Here is a 24,882-nt window from a genome sequence, read left to right on the forward strand (position 1 = left end):
TTACGTTTTACCCCTAGAATCCGCGTATCCTAAGATAAACAACTAGCATCTCTGTAGATCTCTCACATTCTTTATTGAAAAAATTATTCTGTCAGTAGTTCTCGTCGAGTTCACAAATTAGTAGAAAAAATATATACTTTTCTGTTCTTTTTTTTTACAACTTTTTTGACCAATGCGCGTGTCTCAGTGTTGATGATCCAGTGTTATTTTCGTAACGTAGTTCGCGTAATATCTCCAGTCGTGCAGAAGAATCTTTAAATCTACACTTAATATTCGTTTCCAATCCGTACTCATAAAAGATTCATCTGACGCGGTGGTGCCGTCGAGTAAATATTTGATCGTTGGTGTGTCCACGCGTTCGGTGTTAACGTTTCTCGTGTCCAACGTCTTCTCTTCGATCGACGCTGAATCCGAATGTTCCGGTAGCCAGGTCATCATGGAATTTAACCACCATTCCCAGTTAGCATCACTAACATCGTTCATTCCGATATTCTCACAACCCTGTTCGGACTTGTTGCAATTCAAGGAGAGAGATACGAGATCGGTCATCAGAATCTGTTCGTGCAGTACTTCGACGAGCGACGCCGTCACATCCACTGGATTCAAGTCGGTTTTAATGACATCCGTCGAGTTAGTCGTTTGCCTCGGACCGAGTATCGTTCCTGGAAAATAGCTTGCAACCAGTGCAGAGCCTAACAGAGTCACTACCCCTGCAGTATAGGTTGCCAAACAAATCGACGATACGTTCACCACGGCGTGTGCCACTTCTAACAACTGCATCGAGTTCATCAAACAACTCAGTTCCGTGTAAGAGAACCAACCTCTTTTCCGTGCCTCCTTATACGCTATATCTTTCTCTAACTTCTGTAGTCTTTCCCAAAAATCATGATTATGAACGAACACGGTCCAATCCTAAACGATTTATGAAAATAGTTAACACCATGGTAAATCACAACCGAGATAATGTCCGACGATTAAGTTACTTACGATAGCCTTTAGAAAGTCCTTTTCTAACTGATTTATTTCTGATATAGTCAGGTCACCCGACTGTGCCCATTCTGTATTTAAAACTTCGTCCACCTCTCCTTCGTCGTTTAAAAATTTACTAGCCACCATCTGTGGGACAGTTTCAAACAATGATATTCGTAAAAAAAATATTTGTTTCGACGTATTACCAAGGAAACGAGGAAGAGTTCGGAGGGTGCAACTTGTTGTAGATATTCCGGATTACAATCTTTCAATCTTTCCAAGTACAGCAATGCCAGGACCAGAGAGCACGGCGAAACGCAGGCATTTCTAGAAATCCTGCTAGCTTCCTCTACGTCTAATCGTTCGAGAGTGTGGCCACTCTTTACTTCCGTAAACAGTTCCGCTGCCAATTCTGAAAGTATGTTTTAACAACAGAGCATGCTTAATCGTTCGCGTACCATTTTCATTCAAGATAACTGCGAATCGGAGATACATTAGCAAACGATGAAAACAACAAACGGCGATACTAACCAGTAACAGGTAAACTGAGGCAATCGGTCACCGGCAATTTTGAATAATAAAGCGACTTCGATATGCGATTTAAGAATTCCTCGTGATTGCCCATGCTCTGTAGAACAATGAAAGATTAACGAGTTGACGGTGCTTGCCTCGAGAATATGTACGAGTATAAAGTCGTGTGTTACACACCGTGAATTTCGACGGAGTTCTTCTTTTTTTCGAAGTGTTCGTCATGTTTGAACGTCAACGAGTGTAAAAGAATTTTCTTAGGTAATGTACACACGAGGCAACGATCGATTTCTCTTAACTTAAACTGTTGCACTTTGAAGCAACAGTATTCAAAACCCACAACGAGGACGAGACGATTTATTATATCCTCCATTCGTAATGGTGCACCCCCTCCAGTCGTTAGGTCATTGAGGAAGAGTGAGAGAGAAATTCCTCGAACACTGTACGTGAAACCTAAGTTCTACTGTTTCTCAACGGACGACGCTGCGGTCGAAATTCCTCAAATGCGCCTCGCGTAATTGAATTACCAAAATCGAACGAGTACAACGGAGTGAACAGAAGGTTTACTTTGAGCGTACAGAAATAAAGAAGATGTTCGTATTTTTCTTTCGTTTGGAACCAATCATGAACGAAACGCGTCGTGATCTCGTTTTTTATGATGACAATGTCGACAATTAATAACTCGTTCCGTATCTGTGAATGTTTGTAAGTCGTTCTGTGGGAGTGTACGAGTATACACGTGCAGGCACATGCACACACCCACTAGGAGCGAGGATCCTTTTGTAGCTACTTTCATACACTAAATAAGTTATTTGACATATGTCAGATTTCTTATTACTGAATTAGTGGCTAATTGGTGGAATCAAGAAAGGGATGAGTCGAATGGAAAGTGGTATCAAACAATAAAAACTTACGTGAAAATGTGGTGGTAGTGATGCGTTTAAAGGGGAAAAATAATACAAAATCATTTCAAAGCGTCTATAAGGTGCTCTCGCGTATATGTCGTAAGTATTCTCTAGTTAATTGTTTAATTAAATCCGTCCAGGCCTTTCCCTTGGACGAAGTAACATAATTGTTATATAATATAAATTCGGTTAATCATGTTTATTTTCCATACCATTTCCATCAGTTCCACTCAACGATTCCACTTCTTTAACGTTCTATTCTTAACGACTTTCGATTTTTAGAATCAAGTCAATTTTCATCGCAAATTAACTGTAGATGTCGATGCAAGGAGCACGTCTAATCGTGTCAAATTAGAGAGTGCTCGGTTGCGAATTTTATGAATCGATGCGAACGGTCATAGTGAGATCTGCAGGGTGAAATGATTATTATTACAGGAACTGCAGATAAAGGGCAACTTGATGGTTTCATGGCGGATGGTGCAGTGCCACCAATAAAGAATGGCCATAATTGCAATAACATGGGTTTCTCGACGCAACCAGTAAAACAAACCTCCGATGTGCCCAACACCGTTTACGCGGTGGGGCAGTATGCCCCTAAAGTTTTGAAGAACTTGAACGCTCAACGATTAAAGAATCAGTTCAGCGATGTGGGCCTGGTCGCTGGTGGTAGCGTTATCAGAGCCCACAGATCTGTCCTGGCCGCAGGGAGCGCGTATTTTAATGCTATGTTCACCGGTGGTTTGGTCGAAGAACAGCAGGAGTTAGTAGAAATTCATTCAGTATCGCCTAAAATTCTTTCCCTCTTGGTGGATTTCATTTATACGGGGAATGTTGATATTACCCAGGACAATGTTCAAGAATTATTTGCAGCTGCTGATATGCTAGAATTAGACGAAGTAGTATTCGGTTGCATTACGTATTTGAAACAACAACTTCACTACTCTAACGCGCTTGGGATTTATAGGTGAGATCAGAGCCTCGAATTCGACGTTTGGTTCAATATCGGATAGTCAGGGCTCCGTTGCACCGAATAGCTTTTTAACGATAAATCTTCTTGAACAGATTTGCAGAAGCACATAACAGATTAGATCTTTTGGAGACTGCCCTACGCTTTATACAAGTCAATTTTCCTCAAGTTTCTCAAGAGGAAGAGTTTTTGGATCTGCCGAAAGAACATCTCGTTCAGTTCCTCAGTAGCGATTACATTCATATCGATACTGAATTCCAGGTTTGTGTCAGACTATTGAGTTAACACATTATCCGCGGCGTTTTCACTTCTAACGTGGTTCCGAAGGTCTTCCAAGCGGCATACAATTGGATCGTTCACGAGATACTGACAAGGAAATGTTACGTGTTTGAAATATTGAGTCACATACGTTTACGGCTGTGTTCATTGGCGAGATTGGAACGCGTAATTTTGGAATGCAAAGACGAGAGTCTGATCGTTGCGTTACGATCTATACAGAAGGATCTAGTCTCGAACAAAGGTTGCCTCGTGCCTCTTCACGCGCAACCCAGACTTTGCGCTAAGAAGAATGTATTGGTAATCGGCGGATCTAGACGCGAACACTCGGCGGACAGTTGGGGGAGAGCTGCTGAGAGTACTTATGAAACGATCGAAAAATACGACATATTTACAGGGTGCGTCTTTTTGCTTCTTTACACATCGGTTCGCAGTTGTCGTCAAGTCAAAGTTGTGATGATCTTTTCAGCCAGTGGAGCGAGGTGGCACCGATAAGCATAGGGCGAATACTACCAGGAGTTGCGTTGTTAGACGGAAAGGTTTACGTCGTCGGCGGGGAACTCGAGTCGTGTATTATCGCCAACTGCGAGTGCTACGATCCCCGCGATGACGTATGGACTCCAATTGCCTGCATGGAAGAGCCGAGGTGCGAATTTGGACTCTGTGCCTTGGACAACAACTTGTACGCGTTCGGCGGATGGGTAGGCGAAGACATCGGCGGATCAATAGAAATATACGACCCGATGACTAACTCTTGGACGCTCGATGGGCAGTTACCCGAACCACGATTCAGCATGGGCGTAGTCGCTTACGAAGGTACGTTCAGTTTGTACACCGATGAAGAGCGTCCGATCTATAAATCGGAGAATCACAACGTCTGCATTTTTCAGGGTTGATATACGTGGTCGGTGGTTGCACGCATAACAGCAGGCATCGCCAGGATGTGATGAGTTACAATCCGGTGACGAGAGAGTGGTCGCACTTGGCTCCGATGCTCACGCCTCGTTCGCAGATGGGGATCACCATTCTCGATGGATACCTCTACGTCGTGGGCGGTACGAATAAGAATCAAGAGGTTTTAACTTCCGTCGAAAGATATTCATTCGAGAAGGTGACACATCTTTTCTTCTGAATTTTTTTTTTTAATTCGTTGCGTCCTCGTCCCCGTGCTCAACGACTTTTCTCGTGTGGTGTATTTCAGGACAAATGGAGCACCGTCGCGCCCATGAACATGGGCAGATCATACCCAGCAGTCGCGGCGGCCGACAGCCGACTTTATGTAATAGGCGGTGATCAGTCTCAGGAAATCAATTTTTATCGAACGCAAATCACTATCTCCACGGTCGAGTGTTACGATCCGCATTCGAACAAATGGCACGAGTGCGCTTCGCTGCCGACGAGTAGAGGCGAGGCAGCAGCAATTGTCGCGCCCTTTTGATCGAAATTTTCTTTCAGACAAATTCACAGGATACGCTGAACATATTTTGTACGTATACTATTTCGATCACATCCGTTTACCTTTGAAATTCACAGTGACACGCGACCGTCTGTCTGTTCAAATATAATGTCGAATCGGAAACAATCTTATGTCACGTCGTAGATACGAAACGTGATCAAAAGAGTGTATGATTTAGAATGTATTTTTTATAGATCATAATTTTAACAGTATCGTCGACGACAGCTTTTTTTTTAACGAGCGTAAGATGCAACAGGATTTGAGAAAAAGAAGGAAAAATGTTCCATTACGATAGTACACTTTCTGTACCCAAGACATTAAATTGCGTATACCGATTTATTTGCAAGCAAGAAGACGTTTATTTTATATATATCTATTTACTAAATGAAAGTAGCTGAAACTGACTTCCACACACTTTAAACAACAAAAAAGAAACGTTTTTTAGTATGAACGAATTTTATTAGCCGTAGAAGCGACTGAAAGCCTTCGCGTTCTATGAGTCGTTTACCAAAGTTACGGAGAATGAAAAATATGATACTCTATTGTAAATTTTATCACATTACATCGAGAAGTGAACGGAGAACATATTTCTATGTAGTATGCGTGAAACGGAACGTCTTTAGTCTACGAGAATGAAAGCGTGAGTATTTAATTCTCATCGATGAATTGCATGTTCGAGTCAACGCGTGCTTGTAACGTTTATCCGATTCTGTTCTGCCCTGTAAATTCTCGTAATATCGTTACTCATCCATTCTTGCCGGTAATACTTAACGTTTAACGATATTATCCCTTCGATCGTTGTTCTTGAAAAAAGAAGAAAGAAAGAAAGATCGGACGTGAGATATTTTGGGAATCGTCAAATCGTATCTTACAAAATCACACGTAAGAGTCATTAGTTTTATAGAAGAGCTTCGTCACAGTCTGCTCTCGAAAGTGTGTCTGGTGCTATGCTGGAATTAAAATCATCCTTTTTACATGTCGTCGAATTGGGATGAGCGAATCTTGCTTTTAACGTTTTCAAATACACCTCGTCCGACGGTGTAAAATACACGAACAAGCGAAAAATGATTGATTTAGACAAGAAAAGAAACTGATGAGGGATTTGCTCCTGAAGATTCATGGGCGTTATCATAATATAAGTACTTAGCTCGAAAATAATTTTCATGAAGCGTACGTACGCGACGTGTCAATGTGATTCTACGATCAGCTGCTGTTCGCGTTTTTATCGTAACCGCAAGTTCTATCGAATCGAACTGTAACGACGATACTACGTACTTCTTATACCAAAGTTTTGTTTAACAGATGAATTGTGTAAAAAGATATTATTACGAGGTACAATATAGATTTAATGACGCGTTCGTTCGGTTGCTCTTTTCTGTGTATATAGACTTTACTTGAAGGTACGCATCGTTCTGAGCAAAGCAATTGTTCGAAATCTATTGGAACGAATTCATTTAAGCTCGTAGCAAATCATTTGTTGTAATCACATTTTAAATATCCTTAACGCTCTACAAGTTATAGCGATGTATGTATTTTTGTTATAATTGTATAAACGGCATACATTTTTTTTTAAACATGTTTTATTTGTTTTCTCTCAGTAAACTGTTGTAAGAGATGTTTGTTTTATAGTTTATATAATTGTTCTGTCACGTATTTATTAACGATATCTATCTTGTACGTTATCAAGAGTGCTGTTAGTTAAAAAGGCTCTTCTGTACACTTCAAATGCGTTGAACGATGTAAAGGGCTCGGCTCGTTCTAATTTTCAATCATGAAAGTATGTACACACACCCGCACCCGCCACACGCTTCTCTGTCTGGACCGAAACTAATGGAATTGCATTGAATTCATAAATAGCCGAAAAATATGTCGCGTGTACACGCGTGTATATGTTCATGGACACGTGCTTTACGCCGATCTAAACAGCAGAAAAAGAAATAAGTCTACTTGGAGATACAGACGTTTCACTTGCAATTTTTATACAAAACCTATTACGATATGTGTTTAGTAAAAATAAAGGAATTATTACGCTGAAGGAAGAACACGACCGTATCCTCCAATGATACTTGAAAAGTTACAGTGTCCACGAGACGACTCGTTACATGGACGTTTTACACGATATACGCTACGATATATTAAACTGTCTTGATAAATAAATATTTAAACATACATTGCCACTAGTCGTTATTCAGTTGTTTAGTGAATCAAATTTTATGAATAAAGAGTGTTTGAAAATGGATTTAAATGGTACACTTTTTAAAGGAACAAATCTGACAACGTCCTGAATATGAAACACTTTATTTGTATAAGGACACATATTGCGTTTTAAGTCCGGAATTAGAATAAAAAGTTTTAATTTTGGGGGACTCACGTATAATTCGTTCGAAGGATTCTGACAAATAAATAGAATCAACATTCACTATCAACTGTTTACGCATCACGCAACGTACAACTATTTCAGCTGATCCACGAACGATAATAAGCGATCGGTGCTAATTGTTATGAAGATTACGTAAACGTATAGTACACATCTTTTATGTATACCTACTTAAAATCATTACAAAACGTAGTCCAGTTCGTATCTAATGTATTGATTCTTTGGATCGTTCATGATTCGAGGGTAGCCGGCTACGAGAGCATCCTGCCCGCCTATGTAAAGGGAATTGTAGATCTTCCAATATACGTCCCGTACCTTCCGTGCCGGATGGAACAATCCCTGCGATTCGAAACCGTTTAATTTTCAAACGAACTTTTACCTCACAATTTTTTAAACCATGTACCTGTAAAGTGTATTGCAGTATTTTGATTGGTCCGAGAGCGACGCGCAAACCATCTACGGCGTCCATAAACGCTTGTACCAAATGCGGCGATGTCTCAAAAACGTTGGGCCAAACGTGATTCAATAAATGTATCAACGCGTCCTCGCATCCGAAACCGTAGACACCCAACGCCATGTGCTTTATAGCGGCGCACGCGGTTTGCCTGTGCACCAAATCCCTGCGACAACGTCCACAATATTAACATCGAATCCCTGCAGAAAGAAACCTTTTCATACGTCTTCTCACCTGTCCATGAGCGCGTCTTCTAACAGCGGACTAACAGCGTAAATGTAATCCTTTCCCATCTCACCGATGTACTCGAATAAGAAAGAGAGGGACTTCAATACACCGTTCTGCACGTTCAACTCCGGCACCCTGTACTCGTTCATCAATGCGGGCAGTACCGTGAACGGACTGCAAGTTTCGGCCACGATGGCTATAGCTACCGTGGTGCATACACGATTCTGACGCTCTTGCACTTTCAAATTGTTCAGAAGAGTCGCCAACACGTCGTGAGGCCTAAACACAGAACAGATGAATGATTTTAATCATCGTTAACTCCTTGAATATCTGTTTCGGTTCGTAATTACCCTATCGCCTTCGCAATGTAACCGAACGTGTTCACCGTGGCTCTTCTGATCGCCTTCTTATGAGCTTTCAACAGTTCCAACAGTTCGAAACAGATCCTCATCCATTCCCTAGCGGACACGTACTCGGGTCCTCTGTCCGCGATCCTCCCAACGAGATCTATACAATTTTCTTGTACCTAAACGAACGAAATTTCAGTGTATTGCTCATGGATCGAGATCCTGGTAAATCGCACTCACCTTCTCATGTCTGTTCTTTAGAATGGGAGTGAGTCGCGGTAGCAGATCCTTGATAGGCGGTGTCATTTTTGTCATTCCTATCACGTTGACGATAGCTTTCAGCGCGCCCAAAATGCTACCTAACACTTCAGGGTATTCTTCGCCCAGATATTCATAAAGAACGACGCCCAAATGACCCATCAATTTCTCCTGTAGACGCGCGACCAGTTTACGTAAATAAAATTCGTTTATGATTCAGACGTAAATGCAAACCCTTTTACCTCCTGACAAGTCTTCATGACGACGGCGATTCGTGATATCAAATCGGCAGCTTGCTGCCTCACCTTAGCAGATTTGTTATTCAATCTCCACAGTATCGTACCGCATATTTGCGGAAGATACGCTTTCACTCTCTTGCCTAACGTGTTGACGATGGTACCGAAACCATTTAACATCACGACGTCCTATGCGATAAACGTAATTTGGTTAATTAATCGTTGATTCACTGGTAGGAATTCGCGATCTTGATTCAGGCGAACGTCACAAACCTCTGTTGTCTGTTCCTGGAAAGCGTATAGGATACCATCGATGAGCTGCTCCTCCAGGCGAGAATCGACGTCCGCGGCTCCCAAATTACCCATGATCTTTTCAATCGTCTCCATGACCATCTTTCTGTACTGCTCGTTCTCATCCTTCAGATCGTCCACCACTCGGTTTATGATTTCTGACGCGCCGACTTTATTCGCGATCTCCACCGTCGTGTCCACAAGCTGCAGAAGTCAAGACTTCCGTGAGGGACGTCTAAAGACAATCCGTAATCGAGAGCAACGCACGTCGTTCCACGTACCTGTCTATAATTTCTACGATCCAAAGCCATTCGGTGGTTCCAGAAATGTTTGAAGAAGTGCGGCAGAATTTCATCCTTGATATATTGCGCTTCTACACCGTCCGTTCCGCAACATTGTTTCACTACCTATTCAATCAATGATTCACGTGGACTCGTATAATCGATCATAAAAAAATGACGAATCTCGACAATACTCACTTTTAAAACAATCTTCTTCATCTCCTCATCCGGCGACTGGAATTCACGAATAAGAATTAACATTACTTCGCGAGTATAATAATTAGCGTATTCAGCGTCCATAAGGGGAATTAAATAACCAATGGCTTTTAAGAACGCGGCGAGACCTTTCCCTCTGTGTGTACGAATACCCTTCCAAAGAGGTTTTAAGACAGAGTCGAAGCTTTCGATACCGTACGGAGTGGCTGCTTCGGCTAACGCAGCGATCGCTAAAGCGGTAATAGTACGAACTTTTTGTTGCTCGTCGACCAAACCTGCGAATCAATCAGTTTATTCGTTCACCTTCTCAGACACGACCGTTCGCGGTACATACGATCAATTTCAGTTACCGTGTTCTATGATTTCGACTAAACTCTTCAAATGCGGCAATATAGCGCATCCCATGAGAATAGCGATTTGCTGGACAATTTTGATGCCCGTGTGACGGGCCTGCCATGATTTCTTGCTACGGCACACAGCTTTCAGAAATGGAAGCAGCGAGGGAATTCCCAATGCCGATGCGACCACGGCGAACGCTCTGGCCGTTGTATTTCGCACGTACTCGTCTATGTTGTCGATATCTGGCCTCATCGTGGAGATCATCGTCGCGAGACCCGCGGCTTTCGCTAAGTTCGAGATGATTTCTCTGCCCTCTACACGAGCGTAGTAGTCCTCGTCGATCAACAAAGGTTCGATGACGACCAAAATCTGAAGACGAATCACACTTTTATACCCGCGATGATAAAAATTTCGAAGTAAACCTTACCTTGTGGACGTAAGGCCTGACCAAATCGTCGAGTTTGTAAAGAATACGATCGATCACTTTTACAAGAAGATGACGCTCTTGATCTTCCAGAGTAGGAGACATGAGCAGGGGTAGTATTTGATTGAACAACGGACCAGCGCCGAACTCTCTCGCTTTATCCGTGATCTGTCTCAAAGCGGCTTTCCTCATTGGCGGCGTGCCGTTCTTAATTTTCAACAGTAATTTCATGATCTTCCTCTCCTTCTGCTCCTCGGGGCTGAGCGTCTCCTCGTCAACGTCGACCAACAGTTTGTCGAAATATTGCGCGTCCTCCGGTTTCATGAAAGGCAGATTACCTTTCGGCTGATTGTCCACGAACTTCGCGGTCTTATCCTCGGTTTGAATGAAAAATCCTTGCGGCGTACCGGCGATCGGTGTCGGAGTCGCGGTGAGCTTTCTCGCGGGCGTACGAATCGGTATATATCCTGGATCAAACGAACTCGTTTATTCACCGACATAGAATTCTGTGCACGACGGTTGCCGTTTATAACGTCTACCTGCGGGTGGTTGCAAAACTTTGTATCCAGGCGGGAACAGAGCGTCCAATTCGTCGTCCGAGAGAGGCCTGTTCCTCTCGTCGATTTCACGTTCCCAGCGATAAGCCTGGAGCTGTTCCGGGGTCATCGACATCAAATGTCCCGGCGTAGGTGTAGCTAAGCCCATAGCTTTCGGCCCCGTCGGCGTTACTCCACTAGGAGTCAGAATCGAAGCCTGATGCGGCGTCGCGAGTGGAGTCGCTGGAGTTTGCGGCGTCATCGATCCAGGCGTCTGGTTGGAAGGCGTCTCGTCCCATCGGCTGCGACGCTTACTCGCGGAAGGTGTTGGCGTCTCTTGAATCAAATCTCCCACGACCCGATCTGTCCGCGGTGTTTCTGCCCAACCACTGCTATGACCCGGAGTTTCTACAATTCAAGAAAAATTATCGTCGATCGATTGCGTGCAATCAGTTGTGACAGATCGGCGCGGTGCGGAACGTCGACACTTACCACGCTCGGTCTTCGGGGTTTCGTCCCAACGATTTCTACGGCTCGAAACAGCTTTCTCATGAGACGGAGTTTCTCTGCCCGGCGTGGCTGCGCCAGGCGTGGCGTGTCCTGGAGTGGCGTCCCACACTCGCGTGCTCACGCCTGGCGTTGCGCCAGGAGTCTCTCCACCTTTACCATGTCCAGGCGTCTCGTCCCATCTGATAGCTGCCGGTGTTACCTGTAATATTTTCAAGTATTGCCTGCCTCGTTCGTACAAATACTTCCGTATTTATCCCACTCACGTCGGCATTGTCCCAAGATGTAGCTGTGGTGGTAGTCGGTTTCTTAGGCGTTGGAGCATCGTCCGTTTGATCCCAACGACCTCTTTTCTTAGGTGCAGGTTTGGGTTCACCGTTCGCTTTCAACGTTCCCTCCTTAGCTTTCTCCGCTAATTTCTTTCTTAACTGCAACGATAAAACGTGTAAACGATATCTACGCGGAAATAGGAACATATCGAAATGTAACCGAAATTATTGCGTACCTCAGATTCTTCCCCTTTGAGTAACTGTTCTCGCATAATCTCGGTGTACGTCCTAGAACCGATGTCCGGCGTCTTACCACCTGTAATCAGGAACCAAACGTCACGCAAAGCGCAACCATTAGACATTTGTTCAATGAACGCTTAAACTTTCGAGAACTTCTGACATACCTAGCCATTTAATAATATTTATTGTTAAAATGCCCTTAGAATAGTTTCCGATATTCTAAGCAAACTACTGAATTCGCTCTCGTTTCCACGTTGCATTTACCATTGAAATTAAATGACATACGATCAAAACGTTTCCCCGAGCGGAATAGAAGAATAAATGCGTGATTAAGCCGTCGCGTTAATAGTACAACGGGTTTGAGAGAGCTGCAACAGCAGATGGCATATAGCATACGTACGTGAATGTTTGGTGCCACAGGGAGCATTGTCCTGCTCATCTCTTCCACATCGAAAAATACTTTAGCCATCTAAAAATCAACTCATTCTCGTTATTAATAATATTTGCACGCCAACCACTCATACTAGTTTTTCAATAATTTATGTTCTCACGGAAGGGAGCGCGATACGATGAGATTTCACGTGGCCGTAATCATGAAAGAATAAAGAAAAAAGGTTTGCGAAGCATGATACTGATTACAGCTGGGAAAGTCTCATTGTATCGTGTACACGACGCGACTGTAATGTTTCTGTGTCAATTCAATCTCGCTTAACCTTCGACATAGTATCCTCGGTAAGCAGATGATTCCAAACGTGCAGACCGTCACTAAGATTGGAAAAAAATTTATACATTAGTATTTATTTGAAAGAATCGCATTCACTCTCTCCATTCAAGCCAGCATTATTTATTTCTTCCACAATCTATGCACGAAGAGATCTTGAGCCTATTTCAACTATCGATAACCGAGACCATCGTCGAACACGAATTTCGTCAAATACACGCGACACGATAGTTAAACGATCGAGACGCAATTTACATTCCGGTCTGTTCGAACGATCTCCGTCTTGGTTACCATAGCCGTTAATACTACAGCAATATAAAAACGTCGCTTAATAAATATCCATTAAATGTTAACTACGAAAAATGTTTGCATTAAAATTACTTAATATTAAACATGGCACAGTTTGCTGTAGTATTGTTCTGCTTGATACTCTCGGATATGTATATGTACAGATTTATCTAAGCGGTACAAGATCGAACATTTTTGTTTCATGACATGTTCGATTAATTTAAGTCTCGTGTAAAATGCAGAATGAACGAACTGAATCATGAATTGGAAATAGTTCCAAATAAAATCCTAGCACTGATCCTTCAAATAAACCATTTTGCAATGTATAAAAAATCATACAGAAGGTGGACTTCGACCGTTATAATTCGATTGTGAAAACTGTGGAATACTTTCAGACGTATGATATTATGAATCGATGTGAAGGAAGTCAACTTGACTTATTATTCTAATTCTCGGTCGGTCTCGTTGAAAAGGAAGCAGTGGATTTTTTATACGCAAAAATCAAGTTGACTCTTATATGACGAAGTATCTTAAATGATTCGATCCTTTCATGAATCGTAGTGATAGAAACTTTATCGTGTGCGTATTTCGTTGCAATACAATTGGTGACACGGCGAATTACTTCGAATTAAAAATACGTGAAGGCTGATAAAAAGTTTCCTCACTCGTATTGTATTGCTTGAAAATATTAATAAGGAACGTAACGTATAAACACACTTAATGTCTAGTTACCTGCTTTCTTTCGAAACAGTTTTAATACAATGGAAATTAGATACCAACCTTCTGCGAAAGGATCAACACGTTCTGGTGAGATAATCATTCGTCTCCTTTTTTGTCTATATTCATCCTCCCTGTCAGCTATGGTGGGTCTTCTTCTGTCCGCGAATGGATCGTAATCTTTTTCACTCTGAAAGATACAAGTGAAATTACATACAAACTCAAAGTCTAATTAATAAGATCGATATTATCGGAGAAACGTTCTACCTGTGCGACGTCATTGAGTAACGCTGCTGGTGCAGTGTATCCAGGTCTCTTACTGGTACTGAAAGTTGTCGGTTCATAATCTTCTTCCTGAATCAAAATCACATAATCAGCATCAGATTGTTATGTTCGAATTACAAATAAGAAGGTCAATCTAGATCGTACTTCAATTTCATCATTGGCCGCAATAGATGTAACGTAGCCTTCATATTTATTATTACTTCCATCGTAAATGTCTTGATCGTAAAAACCAGTTTTTCCTAGTCCTACTTGGTCCTTCTCCGCAGTTGCATTTTGAATCTCTTTTTTCTTTGACTGTATTTCTCTTATTTGTGCTTCGATGTCTAAGGAAATAAACGTTAAGTATGATTACACGAACGAAGGGAATCACTTCGGAAGAGAACGATGTACAACTAATGATTAACGATACATCTACAAATTTATGAGAAATAAAATGTTAGGAGCCGAATTGAATGAAAGAGTAATTAAAGATCGACGACGCGTGTCGCGAACGAGCAGCTGAATGAATAATTACATAGCACACGAATATGCTGTTTGAAAGCGATGCATAGATACAGTAGCGAGCAGTTGAACGATTTCAATCGTGGTATACGGACCTTCGTGCGTTCTCGGAATGGAATCCATCGCGCACCCTCGAAATTAACAGACTTTTCTTCGTTGAAAAATCTGTCTTCTAACGCAGGACGAAGCCAAAGAAGCCAAAAGTAGGGTAAAAGTGTATGTGTTGTACCGTTGCACGTCGCTATTCTGCCATGAAGCAAAGTAAGCAGACGTAGATGGTTTCAATCATTGCGATTCAATGTTCCTCTACGCACGACGCTGTGATCGAGAATCAAAGATACCAGCCTTGTGTACTCGCCAATATTATTAAAGAATATGAAATTTGCTATAGAAGAAATATACATTGACTAATCAATTACTGAATAAATCATATTTTTATGCGAAGAACTTCCGCATTTACATAATATGCTGCAAGTCAGAGGATAAAATCATATCAAAGATCTCTTGATACTGCGTTCGCGGTGGACCCGAAGTTTGAACAAACTGTACGTTTCATTGGTCGTGATCGTCTTTGTAATGTAACTTGCGTAGGATAATAGTTGTAATGTTGTAATGACTGGATGAGTCGTTCAGTCGTTCAGTGATCGAGGTGATCGAGCGATCATGCGGTGACACCTGAATTGTCAAGTTGTGTACGCATGTATCGCGTAGGTGTCTCGACTTTTCTCCCGTATTAATAATTCCGATTGCAACAGACGATTAATTAAGTCGCAGTCCCGCGGTATACCGTTCGTACAGTTTCCGCGATGGAAACGATCAATGGTAAATTTGACGCAACTGACATATGCGAACGTTGAAGATGAATCGCGCAAACCAGTGAAATGTTTATGCTCACGATTGATGTATGTACCAGGGAAATAAGTTGAAGGATGAAATCATTCTACTCGACGAGTTCACGTAATTTAAACTCGTCATAGCGAAAGGCTCAGGTCGAGAATAATCGTTGATCAATAATGAATAAGACTCACATGGACAGAAGACTGAATCAATTGCCAACTTGGCTGTGGACTAATTCCACCACTTTACCGCCGATCTATAAGATGGTATGGGAGGCAGTCAGGGAGGATAAGGTCAGAACAAACGGAATGCAGACCGAACTGTTAGTCGACACCAACAAGGTTTTCCCTTTGTTGCTCACTAGTCAGCTACCCACCGAAGTCCTCGGGCATATATGGAACTTGGCGAATCAAAAATACGCTGGCCAGTTGACCGAACAGGAATTGTACATCGTCCTAGCTCTCGTCGCAGCTGCACAAGCTTCTTACACGTTCAACAGTCTAGACATATTACATCTGCTTCCGTTCCCACCTACTCCGTACTTGAACATCGAATGTTTGATGAATCTGCAACCGGTTACCCAGTCGAATTCGACGGCCAAATTTCAAAATGTTCAGGACAGCGATGAGATCGGGTTTATCGATTCGGACGGAAGAAATCCCTCGGAAACGAAGGGAAAGACGAAACTGCATCAACAAGGAGTTATATCCTCGGATTTACATGCACAAATGATAAACAATGTACCTGGGAAAGTTTCATGTTTCGATAATAAGTCTTGCGTTTCTCCTGCTTCAATATGGGATTCCAATAACGTAGCAAAAGATGCGAAACAAATATCTAAACAAGCAGACCCATGCGACGATTTTTCCGAGTTTCAAAGTGCTCCGGTTACTAATGTCCCGAGTGTTCCGATTTGGGACACGAAACAAGGCTCGGCCATTGGAAGCAGACTCGCGAATCACAACTTAGGGATTAAGAAACCGACGGAAAAGGCGAAAAAGAACAATATAAATGCTAAATCCAATCATGGCACTACCCAGGCAATCGCGACACAGGTGTCTATGACCGCGATGTCTCAGAGCAGAGATCAACCGACGCTCGACTGTTTGACGGATCAGCTGTTTCCTAAGTGTACATTGAAGAATCAGTCTAAGACGGTAATCCTTAAGGACACGGTGATAAGGAATGACGATCCACCCAAGGACCAGGGCGAAAATGTAAAGAATTATACAGATACGGAAATTGTAGATTTACCTAACGACAAAGATGCCTCGAACAAGTTAGAATGGATGGACATGGTAATACGATTTCTAAAAGTTATTACTTTCGTTGGACGAAATTCGATTTATTGTTGATTCCCCGATTAGGCACCGGCAACGACATCAGCAATTAGCCACCAGGATCTAATGAATCTCCAGCTCGTCGAAGATAAATATAGTGCCTTGCGTGCATTGGTTCAAGAAGCGACTGGGTCTACTGAACCAGATACAAACGCAAGTTACACCAGTCAATCGGCTGATGAATTTGGAGAATTCGTGTCTGCGGAACAGCCTGCTACTAATGCTCCTGCCACGAACGCTTTAGACACTGATGGCCTTGCCGATATTTTTACAGATTTTGAGTTTAAACCCACTAACAATAATAACGCGAGTACAGCAGATTTCAATCTGATGTCAGACATCTCTGAATCATTTGATAATCTTAAGCTTGAGAATAACGTAGGAGAACGCCCCTTAGAAATAGGTAATTAACATATCTGCCACGTTATTCGCTTCACTTCCGATTCTGACTCGTTTGAACGACGTGCTAATGGTAATGTTCGCTTTAAGGGAAAGCTATTCAAAAGGAAGATGCCATATCAATTAATAGTATAGAATTCGCGAATGGTGCGTCGAATGCGTTAACTCGATCAGGATCTGTGCCTAGTTTAGATCTTAAGTCTTTCTTACCATCGAACATGGAAGATGAACAGACAGTAGACACTGCTCCCCAGGTCACTACATTTTTCTTTCCTATTCGATATTGACACTAACAGTAAGATGTATGAATAAAAACGATTTCGTCTGCTATTGATTCTGCAGTCTGAATATTGGGAGTGGAAGCAATACATGGAGAGTTGCGTATTATTATTGCAAGTAGCTGCAAATATATTTACGAACATCAGTTCGGAGCTTGCACTACACGAAGTCTTAAATTCAGCACAGGGATACAATTTTCTTTGCAGTAAGTATCGCAGAGAATATCATTTATTTTCGTTAGACCGTATAACAGCGTTAATGGACTTTTGTCAGATTTAGCCGAAGTCGCAGCTGTTTGTAGACGCGTTAATTTTTCGTACAAAGAGATGGATATAAATATAATTGGTTTCGACGAACTGTTGATGGACATCGACCGGATTTGGGCAGAAATGGAACCGTTTTATGCGAACATACCGGTAACGAACAGTTTTAAAAGATTACGAACTTTATTAAACAGATATACAAGACAGTGTTGTACATTTCAGATAGTTACGGAGCTTCCAGCTTGGCCTTTGCATCAAGGGGAAGCGACTTGTTGTTCACTTTGTTTAACGGTAATTACTAGCGGCAGGATAGTATATAATGAGAACAATTATCACGTTACTTGTGCGAACCTATGGCTTAATTGCGTAAACAGTCATTTGCCCGTGATGCGTCATCCGTCTTTCTGTTCGCACTCGAACGCATGTCCAGGTAACAATCATATTTGACGTTGATCTGCGTGAAAACCCGAGTCGCGTTCGTCAATTTTTTATCGTTAACATTGTTAATGAAGGTTCGTAGGGAATCAGAAGACGAACTATGCATTTAACTATAACGATTAAAGAATCAAACATTTTTAGTATTTATCACGAGACGAGCAGCAAGCGAAAATGTATTTCATAGAAGTTGTACATACTCTTTAAAGTCGAACATTTTCAAAATCTTATCAGCTAGTCCGTTTAAGAAAAAATAACGATCTGTACAGAGACGAAGAACACTAGAGGAAACTGCTGATGTGATACAATCTTAATAAATTAGGGTGAAAGTAATGAATCATGAGCAAATGTTTATAGAAATCTTAAACGTCTTAATCAAAGGGACTTCGGATCCTTGAAGCCAGGACGAAAGTTCATATCAATCAAATCGAGTATAATATTTTCGTGACGATCTCATAGAAATCTTGATATAATCGCCAGATCGATTTGTTGAACGATGTTACAGTACAGGTACGCTAGTAATCTTATAAGTTCTAAAATTATCGTTGACTCGTGTCGCGCGGTCTATACACTATTCCTCTGCTTTTCATCTCTCTTATGACACCAGCTGGCAAACGTCCTGATACAGATATCGCGTAGACGCCTTTACAAAATCTATCTGAAAAAAAAAATTGAAATCCTAGTTATCGCATCAGATATATTATATTATATACATATATACGTATATTAGCGAGGCTTTTTGTTCGGCGCATCGCTTTCTGTTTACACGGACGAGATCGTGAGACAGCAAAAGTAGCGTATAAAGATTAATGCAAAGTACATACACGCAATTAAAAATATGTTGGAATTTAATCTTACGTACGCGCACAAGCATGTTCCTTAATAACTATACGTACGGTCGTGCATATTAGAAGAAATTCTGTATAAATGTATAATAATTAATACTAACAAGGGGAGACTGCGGTCGACGGGTTAGAGATTTTGATGAAACTTGCAGCACTCAAAGATGTCATATCGGAGTTTAATTTGGTAAAGCAGTAAAGTGGAATATTCAAGATTTTCTCAAGAAATCAAACTCAGATATGACATCTTTGAGTGCTGCAAGTTTCATCAAAATCCCTCACCTGTCGACCGCGGTCTCTCCTTGTAAGAATCTCAGATACAAGAAACGATTAAACTGTAAATGTACACGTGTACACAGAACTGTGTGCACGTGTACATGAATCTCATTATTTTATATTGGTTGCATCTTTTGTATTGAAATCTCAGCTATAGAAACTTGTACAAAGTGCTGCCTTTCAATACATTTACACGCGTGATAAAAAAACATGATTTGGGTAATTGTTGTTTACACTGCCAAAAGGAAGAAAGAAGATTAATTTAACGGAAGTCTAAAGGTACATTATCGAAATTCAAAATGTCAAAATGAAGTAGAATAATGGGTAATAGTCTATATTATGATTTACTGTAAAACAATGTGACAGTTATAATTTTGTAAAGATATACAAGAATAAAATAAGGATATTTCTCTTGCTTAATCTTAACTACGTATAGACTGTTGTTACTTACTTATCCTTTGCCACTTGCAGACCCAACTATCTTCGGGGCTCATCGCAGCTATCATGCTGAAGAAACAATAATGAATTTAGAATCATGCATGATCGAAGGAAAGTGATTTCATCTTCATTTGTCTATCTTACCCATCGAAATTGGAACTCGTGCAATCGAAAACGTTGTCTTTATTGTTCTTCATTCGCAGAAATTCATCGCAATTATCGCAGCCATCAAACTCGAACTGATCAAACGTCTGAACAAAGAAAACAAGTGTAAAAGAAAGGAACAAAGAAAACGTCTGAACAAAGAAGAAAAGAAGACAAGTTAAGTGAATACAAACGAGAATGAGATGTACCTTGATCAGAGAGCATACCAAACAGGCTCTCAGCCCGCGTAAATCTTTAGGAACCGTCTCCATTGAATAATGAATAAATAAACTTTACAATATGTATCACAACAATGACGCTCCGTTACCAGACGTTACGCTCCGTTTCTTACTGTAGCCAGAGAGAAAATGAGAGTGCTCAGATAGCCCTCAGTGTTGGGAGTTGGGATACGGGCCGGGTTTTCTCGCGCATGCGCGTATTGCGTGCATAACTTTAAAGCCAAATTCATATGAATACACGAACATAATGATATAATAAATTACATTATCATTTTTCGTTGAAACCTTTACGCTACTATTTCTAGATATGGAATATTTAGAAGACTATAAGAAATCTTTCTCGTATTCTATATTCTTGATAGAGAAAGACACAGTGTGACACGAAGGCCAATGAAAATTCGTTCTGTAGCTTTGGAAGAGTTAGGAGAGTTACACGATAAGCCGGGCGTGATTCACGGTAAAACGTAAAACGTCAAACACCGGGTGAAAATGTCAAAAACCGATGGGAAGAAAGATGTGTTAGCATCTGCGTTAGCATCTGCGTTCCGAAAAATCGATGTCGATCAGTACAGTGATAATAACTTCAGAGAAGAAGACGCTGACGGAGGGATAGGAGGACCCACGGGTCCAGATGAAAATGAGATTTTGACACTCCTTAACCAATATCCTTCCCATGACATTTAGAGACATTAAATCGTATTGTAATAATCTTTTCGCTTATACTTCATCATATTTTCCTTAACGTTTATTCAAGGGTAAGAACGCCGAAGCCTTAATATCGGTATTGAGGTCCGCACCTCTGGGGTGTAAAAATCAACAAGTAAAGGTAACCCAAATAACACGCCCTTTTCTCACGATTATTTTCTCACGATCTAACGTATACTTGGACCTCCGTATCCGTGGTTCATCGTTCTAGACTCCTCGCGATAAGTCTGCACGAATTCGAGAGGTTTCCCGTGATATTTCGCCAATGTGTAATAGAAGATAATCGAGAATATCTGATGATACTGCACGTGTCTGAATAAGATTCGTTATTCTCTGCGGATACGTGGTTCCTACCATCAAAGTTCCTCTCACAATTTACTTGAGACAGGTATTTACGATTTTACAGGACAACGCTCGGAATTTAACGTTAAAGGTACTTCTGAGCATAAAATCTACTCAGATGGACGATTGCTTGGCGCAGATGGATCGGGATTTGTTAGACGTTCTGATGAAATACATCTATCGGGGATTCGAAGTTCCGGCCGAAGGTAGTAGTAGTCATTTGTTGACTTGGCACGAAAAGGTATACAACATCAGCGGTTTCGGCAGTATTGTACGAGCGTTCGCGGACAGCAAACGTGCTTGAAAAATTTTACCATTTCCCAACGATGTTCATTAAAATTCTTACCATTAACCCTTACTGTTACCCATTGTCATTGTTAATACAATGAGGATGTAGATAGTGGATGTAGATTTCACATGGGGAATATGAGACAAAAATTTCTGTACATTTGTTATCAATAAAGTAATTTTTATTTCTTATACATCTCGAGAAATGTCTTTCCGTAGAAAACAATGGCATGATGCATCAGAAGTAACGTTCGTGTGCACGCATTTCTTTTCGAAAATCATGTGTGTACGTATATATGCACAATAATTTGATAACAATCTAATATATACGAAATCATGATGCTACGCACATTATATATATATATATATATATATGTATGTATATAATTTATATTCTATTATCAAGTACAACAAAATGGATAAAATTAGAGTATCATGTAAATTTCGCAATCGTGGATCATTTTATTACTGCGGAGGTATCTTTCAATCGAACGTATCATTACTCACATTTATCCTTCACCGTGAGCATTATCATATTTGTCTGATGTATCAAATATAACGCACTGACAAATACTGCATTTGCCCTGTAATTTTAATTACAAATTTCACAAAGATCTTTTTAACAGATGGAGAAAAGATGCACATGTAATACTTACTGCCCTTCTTTGAAATACTCTTTCAATGTATTGCTAAATCTCTTACTGTATTTCACGAACTCTCTTTTCCTTTGGTCCAATGCCTGTTTTCCAGCAGATCCACGAATGAATGCGGTAACTTCATTCACCGCGTCCAAAAGCTTTTTTATCGCGCTCGCAATTTCTCTGAAACGAGAGCACGTTACATAGAGCAAACGACAATCGTTTGAGGTATTAGTTAAAGAACATACTTGATTGTTTCAAGGAAAGTTTTACGATCTGTTATTTCATCAGGGATCCTACTAAGTATTCTTTTTAAGGAGGTCGATTTGCGATTTAATTCTTGGAAAGCATCCTCGGACCGTGATGACCTGTATTCTACGACTAGCAAACATAAAAAGAAATCTGTATTAATCTAGGTTTACTTTAATGATGGATTATCCATATTTTCCTATGATCGGTCGTGGTTTTACCATCGTAATCAGAAGCTGCTCCTTGCAATCTGAGTACGCTTTCGTTCATGTCAAGATTAAGTTCAGCCCGTCGTATTATACCGAGTATGAAGTCATGCGTAATCCCTGGATGAGAGTTTTCAGCTTTCAACAAAGCTGTACGCAACGTTTGAGCAGCCAACACATTTTGCCTCTCCAACTTCGTTCACAATAAAAAATCAACGAACAGGAAACATCAATTCGACAATTGTTTAAGACGTGCATATTTTTATGCAAAGCACGATTCTATATGACGTGTACTACTTATAAACAGCAGAAATTATTAATACCTTCGTTAATATCGGTCTTAAAATGACAGGAAGGACCAGTGATGTAACTGGAGTTTCATCGCCCATTGTCATCCTTTACAACGTTTATTTATATATACTGTGCAAACGTAATTAACCCTTAATAAGCTACGCACGGTTCGTCAACTTTTTAATTGGTCACCAGGGGCATAGAGCGAATTGTTTATATTAAGAAGATATCTGTTTCAATCATATTCCTTGATACGTGACAGCTGTCACCGCTCTCTCTCCCTCTCTCTCACTATCTCGTACCTCTCGTACCTCAAAACGAAGTAGACAGGCTGTACAACTTGACTTTCACATCATGGTTCTTTTAACATAAATTTATTGGAATTTAAATGCTAATAAAAAAGCGTTGCGTCGTAAAATCTTTCTAAACCACATTGCAACTGAAATAAGCTTGCTATTTCATTTTTTAGGAAGAAATGGAGTGTGATCTTTCAGTTGGTAATACGTTAGCAGAGAGAAAACGAAGCAGTGATCGCAGTCATGTGACCCTCACTCATGCCCCCACTTTGCTGGATCGGCGTCAGCCGTTTACTTTTTTCTCTCGTGTACGTGTGTGTGATAGCATCCTGCGTCATGTTTGTACGTATTTCGGATTAACTTCAATCTTCAAAACCTTATACGCACGTAATTGTTGCCAGCTTAGCCGCTTAATTACGACGCATTTATTACTTCCCGTACGTGTAAGTACTGTCTGTATGTTAGTATTTGTCAATTTTCGCTATTAATGCCGATTAACAAATATGGGTTTGCTTAACTACTTGTTGGACACTTCCGGGATATTGCTTCGAGATCATAACATTCCTTTATTCATATCCGTTACAGTTTTCGTCTTTGTTCTTCTTCTTTGATGACTGGCTGACGGCTGGTTCCTGGCACCCCACAATTTTTGGTGGCTGGTTCGTGACATACCTCAACTTTTACCTGGCGGAAGCACGAACGTCAATAAAGGTTTTTGTCACAGTGAGTCCTTTGTTTCCAAGTTCCTCCGGTCACTCGATCATGCCGGGACGAAGGATCCGAAACGGCACGAGTGACCGGTTGTAGTTTATACTTGTTTGACGAGCATAGTGACCCTGAATATTTAAATAGATCGCACGTACGAAATGTATCTAATGGATGAACATTTCGTGCGGAAAGTTAATATAATAATTCGCTGTAGTAGCTAGTTTTCCCAGCCGATTACAGGTGAACGGAACGTACATACTGCATGGATGTGTTTGTGTGCTAAAGCTCGGGTGCGGAGTCGTCCCGGGACGGCTCCCGCAGGCCCCTGCATCCGAACGTGTGAGAGCCCGTACGTACCGTCGTGCCGTATGAGTCTATTTTGCCCTTCTTAAGTACAGAAGAATCAGGTAGACAGGTAATTGACTTCTGGTACGCCTGTTAGCATGTGATGCCAGGTAGGACTGGGCGGGTCGGCGCATTCTCATTCGCGTCTTTTCCTTTTCGCTGTGTCCAACCTGTTTCAGGACATTCGATCGATCGACGCAGTGTGCTTGAAACGAAATGCATTCCGTTCGAGACGAAGCACGCTCGCGGTGCTTTTACAGACCCGTGATCTTCGGATCCGATCTACGCGTATTTCCAATTCCAACTGGGGCGAAGTCGCCCGAAGAAAGAAGAGGCTACGGCTGAAGAGGCCTGGTTCCATATGCACCTTGAATGATCGTGCATTCAGAAGTTATGTTCATACGATTTCCTAAATGCAGAATCGTTCGGTTACTATTTCGTCACTATGCTCGTTCTAGTTTGTAAGCCAGCGGGATGGCTACTGCCACCCCAACGACTTGGGCAACCGCGACCGTATTTAGCATTGCGAATTATTGGTACGAGTTATGCGAGAATCAAAAATTCGTTTTTTGTATCTTTTGCCTTGCACTGAATTAGAGTCGAACCGTTTGCATCGAATCAGAGTTCAGCTTCTTGTATTGCTTGTTACCCGCGGAGTTTGTTCGTGATATTAAATTATTATTACTATTTGTTCGCAATTGTCCAC

At 41.2% G+C, this 24,882-nt stretch overlaps 7 protein-coding genes and 1 long non-coding RNA gene across 9 annotated transcripts; 4 read left to right on the forward strand and 4 right to left on the reverse strand.

Moving 5' to 3' along the window:
* Positions 1–52: 52 nt before the first annotated feature.
* On the reverse strand, positions 53–2,253 carry LOC108625376 (protein CNPPD1). The gene is made up of 5 exons (XM_018025355.2): positions 1,678–2,253; positions 1,501–1,597; positions 1,176–1,381; positions 988–1,116; positions 53–912 (listed from the first exon to the last, which is right to left on the reverse strand). Exons 1-5 carry the CDS (start codon positions 1,720–1,722, stop codon positions 184–186), a joined length of 1,206 nt encoding a protein of 401 aa, XP_017880844.1. The 5' UTR covers positions 1,723–2,253; the 3' UTR covers positions 53–183.
* Positions 2,254–2,431: 178 nt separating this feature from the next.
* On the forward strand, positions 2,432–7,270 carry LOC108625375 (actin-binding protein IPP). The gene is made up of 7 exons (XM_018025354.1): positions 2,432–2,501; positions 2,838–3,366; positions 3,465–3,630; positions 3,697–4,043; positions 4,115–4,461; positions 4,536–4,756; positions 4,847–7,270. Exons 1-7 carry the CDS (start codon positions 2,432–2,434, stop codon positions 5,081–5,083), a joined length of 1,917 nt encoding a protein of 638 aa, XP_017880843.1. The 3' UTR covers positions 5,084–7,270.
* Positions 7,271–7,383: 113 nt separating this feature from the next.
* On the reverse strand, positions 7,384–14,739 carry Sf3b1 (splicing factor 3B subunit 1). 2 transcript variants are annotated; one of them, XM_018025351.2, is made up of 19 exons: positions 14,712–14,739; positions 14,260–14,438; positions 14,098–14,184; positions 13,894–14,020; positions 12,101–12,180; positions 11,862–12,023; positions 11,581–11,797; positions 11,092–11,496; positions 10,556–11,019; positions 10,140–10,497; positions 9,772–10,064; positions 9,574–9,699; positions 9,275–9,496; positions 9,008–9,190; positions 8,748–8,936; positions 8,511–8,686; positions 8,167–8,439; positions 7,882–8,098; positions 7,384–7,817 (listed from the first exon to the last, which is right to left on the reverse strand). In XM_018025351.2, exons 1-19 carry the CDS (start codon positions 14,737–14,739, stop codon positions 7,659–7,661), a joined length of 3,945 nt encoding a protein of 1,314 aa, XP_017880840.1. In that variant the 3' UTR covers positions 7,384–7,658. The 2 variants fall into 2 exon arrangements, with proteins under 2 accessions (XP_017880840.1, XP_017880842.1); XM_018025353.2 differs by lacking the exons at positions 13,894–14,020; positions 14,098–14,184; positions 14,260–14,438; positions 14,712–14,739 and adding an exon at positions 12,505–12,753 and having other exon boundaries at positions 7,659–7,817.
* A 305-nt stretch (positions 14,740–15,044) lies between these two features.
* On the forward strand, positions 15,045–18,506 carry LOC108625433 (synergin gamma). Its single transcript, XM_026813855.1, has 6 exons — positions 15,045–16,751; positions 16,821–17,196; positions 17,283–17,446; positions 17,535–17,676; positions 17,745–17,887; positions 17,957–18,506. The coding sequence occupies exons 1-6, from the start codon at positions 15,630–15,632 to the stop codon at positions 18,179–18,181; spliced, it is 2,172 nt and encodes a 723-aa protein (XP_026669656.1). The 5' UTR covers positions 15,045–15,629; the 3' UTR covers positions 18,182–18,506.
* On the reverse strand, positions 18,316–20,263 carry spt4 (Transcription elongation factor subunit spt4). The gene is made up of 4 exons (XM_018025486.2): positions 20,079–20,263; positions 19,870–19,976; positions 19,739–19,794; positions 18,316–18,827 (listed from the first exon to the last, which is right to left on the reverse strand). Exons 1-4 carry the CDS (start codon positions 20,139–20,141, stop codon positions 18,709–18,711), a joined length of 345 nt encoding a protein of 114 aa, XP_017880975.1. The 5' UTR covers positions 20,142–20,263; the 3' UTR covers positions 18,316–18,708.
* A 128-nt stretch (positions 20,264–20,391) lies between these two features.
* Positions 20,392–21,637, forward strand: Arpc5 (Actin-related protein 2/3 complex, subunit 5). The gene is made up of 3 exons (XM_026813876.1): positions 20,392–20,770; positions 20,862–20,934; positions 21,220–21,637. Exons 1-3 carry the CDS (start codon positions 20,598–20,600, stop codon positions 21,457–21,459), a joined length of 486 nt encoding a protein of 161 aa, XP_026669677.1. The 5' UTR covers positions 20,392–20,597; the 3' UTR covers positions 21,460–21,637.
* Ccm3 (programmed cell death protein 10 Ccm3) lies at positions 21,604–23,347 on the reverse strand. The gene is made up of 5 exons (XM_018025298.2): positions 22,860–23,347; positions 22,552–22,729; positions 22,330–22,462; positions 22,100–22,264; positions 21,604–22,027 (listed from the first exon to the last, which is right to left on the reverse strand). The coding sequence occupies exons 1-5, from the start codon at positions 22,929–22,931 to the stop codon at positions 21,943–21,945; spliced, it is 633 nt and encodes a 210-aa protein (XP_017880787.1). The 5' UTR covers positions 22,932–23,347; the 3' UTR covers positions 21,604–21,942.
* A 64-nt stretch (positions 23,348–23,411) lies between these two features.
* On the forward strand, positions 23,412–24,434 carry LOC113464392 (uncharacterized). The gene is made up of 3 exons (XR_003389238.1): positions 23,412–23,566; positions 23,709–23,846; positions 24,356–24,434. It is a non-coding gene; the product is annotated as an uncharacterized LOC113464392 (long non-coding RNA).
* Positions 24,435–24,882: the final 448 nt, after the last annotated feature.

This window comes from Ceratina calcarata, unplaced genomic scaffold, assembly GCF_001652005.2.
Source record: "Ceratina calcarata isolate Rehan_Ccalc_2016 unplaced genomic scaffold, ASM165200v1 scaffold351.2, whole genome shotgun sequence".
In the NCBI taxonomy this organism is placed as follows: Eukaryota; Metazoa; Arthropoda; class Insecta; order Hymenoptera; family Apidae; genus Ceratina; species Ceratina calcarata.

What these genes read in the sequence shown, in the direction of transcription:
- LOC108625376 (XM_018025355.2), bottom strand. Translation starts at nt 1,722, where the DNA reads ATGACGAACACTTCGAAAAAAAGAAGAACTCCGTCGAAATTCACG. An exon ending in GAACTCCGTCGAAATTCACG is followed by an intron (nt 1,598 to 1,677) that starts GTGTGTAACACA and finishes ATTGTTCTACAG; the next exon opens with AGCATGGGCAATCACGAGGA. An exon ending in AACTCTTCCTCGTTTCCTTG is followed by an intron (nt 1,117 to 1,175) that starts GTAATACGTCGA and finishes ACTGTCCCACAG; the next exon opens with ATGGTGGCTAGTAAATTTTT.
- LOC108625375 (XM_018025354.1), top strand. Translation starts at nt 2,432, where the DNA reads ATGCGTTTAAAGGGGAAAAATAATACAAAATCATTTCAAAGCGTCTAT. An exon ending in AAATACGACATATTTACAGG is followed by an intron (nt 4,044 to 4,114) that starts GTGCGTCTTTTT and finishes TGATCTTTTCAG; the next exon opens with CCAGTGGAGCGAGGTGGCAC. An exon ending in GGGCGTAGTCGCTTACGAAG is followed by an intron (nt 4,462 to 4,535) that starts GTACGTTCAGTT and finishes TGCATTTTTCAG; the next exon opens with GGTTGATATACGTGGTCGGT.
- Sf3b1 (XM_018025351.2), bottom strand. Translation starts at nt 14,739, where the DNA reads ATGGATTCCATTCCGAGAACGCACGAAG. An exon ending in TAAAGAACAGACATGAGAAG is followed by an intron (nt 8,687 to 8,747) that starts GTGAGTGCGATT and finishes TCGTTCGTTTAG; the next exon opens with GTACAAGAAAATTGTATAGA. An exon ending in TACATTGCGAAGGCGATAGG is followed by an intron (nt 8,440 to 8,510) that starts GTAATTACGAAC and finishes TTCTGTGTTTAG; the next exon opens with GCCTCACGACGTGTTGGCGA.
- LOC108625433 (XM_026813855.1), top strand. Translation starts at nt 15,630, where the DNA reads ATGAATAAGACTCACATGGACAGAAGACTGAATCAATTGCCAACTTGG. An exon ending in AGTTAGAATGGATGGACATG is followed by an intron (nt 16,752 to 16,820) that starts GTAATACGATTT and finishes TTCCCCGATTAG; the next exon opens with GCACCGGCAACGACATCAGC. An exon ending in CGTTTTATGCGAACATACCG is followed by an intron (nt 17,888 to 17,956) that starts GTAACGAACAGT and finishes TGTACATTTCAG; the next exon opens with ATAGTTACGGAGCTTCCAGC.
- spt4 (XM_018025486.2), bottom strand. Translation starts at nt 20,141, where the DNA reads ATGGAGACGGTTCCTAAAGATTTACGCGGGCTGAGAGCCTGTTTGGTA. An exon ending in TGGTATGCTCTCTGATCAAG is followed by an intron (nt 19,977 to 20,078) that starts GTACATCTCATT and finishes TTCTTTGTTCAG; the next exon opens with ACGTTTGATCAGTTCGAGTT. An exon ending in CTGCAAGTGGCAAAGGATAA is followed by an intron (nt 18,828 to 19,738) that starts GTAAGTAACAAC and finishes TTTTTTTTTCAG; the next exon opens with ATAGATTTTGTAAAGGCGTC.
- Arpc5 (XM_026813876.1), top strand. Translation starts at nt 20,598, where the DNA reads ATGTCAAAAACCGATGGGAAGAAAGATGTGTTAGCATCTGCGTTAGCA. An exon ending in ATTTTGACACTCCTTAACCA is followed by an intron (nt 20,771 to 20,861) that starts ATATCCTTCCCA and finishes ACGTTTATTCAA; the next exon opens with GGGTAAGAACGCCGAAGCCT. An exon ending in GTAAAAATCAACAAGTAAAG is followed by an intron (nt 20,935 to 21,219) that starts GTAACCCAAATA and finishes ACGATTTTACAG; the next exon opens with GACAACGCTCGGAATTTAAC.
- Ccm3 (XM_018025298.2), bottom strand. Translation starts at nt 22,931, where the DNA reads ATGACAATGGGCGATGAAACTCCAGTTACATCACTGGTCCTTCCTGTC. An exon ending in AGCAGCTTCTGATTACGATG is followed by an intron (nt 22,463 to 22,551) that starts GTAAAACCACGA and finishes TATGTTTGCTAG; the next exon opens with TCGTAGAATACAGGTCATCA. An exon ending in ACTTTCCTTGAAACAATCAA is followed by an intron (nt 22,265 to 22,329) that starts GTATGTTCTTTA and finishes CTCTCGTTTCAG; the next exon opens with AGAAATTGCGAGCGCGATAA.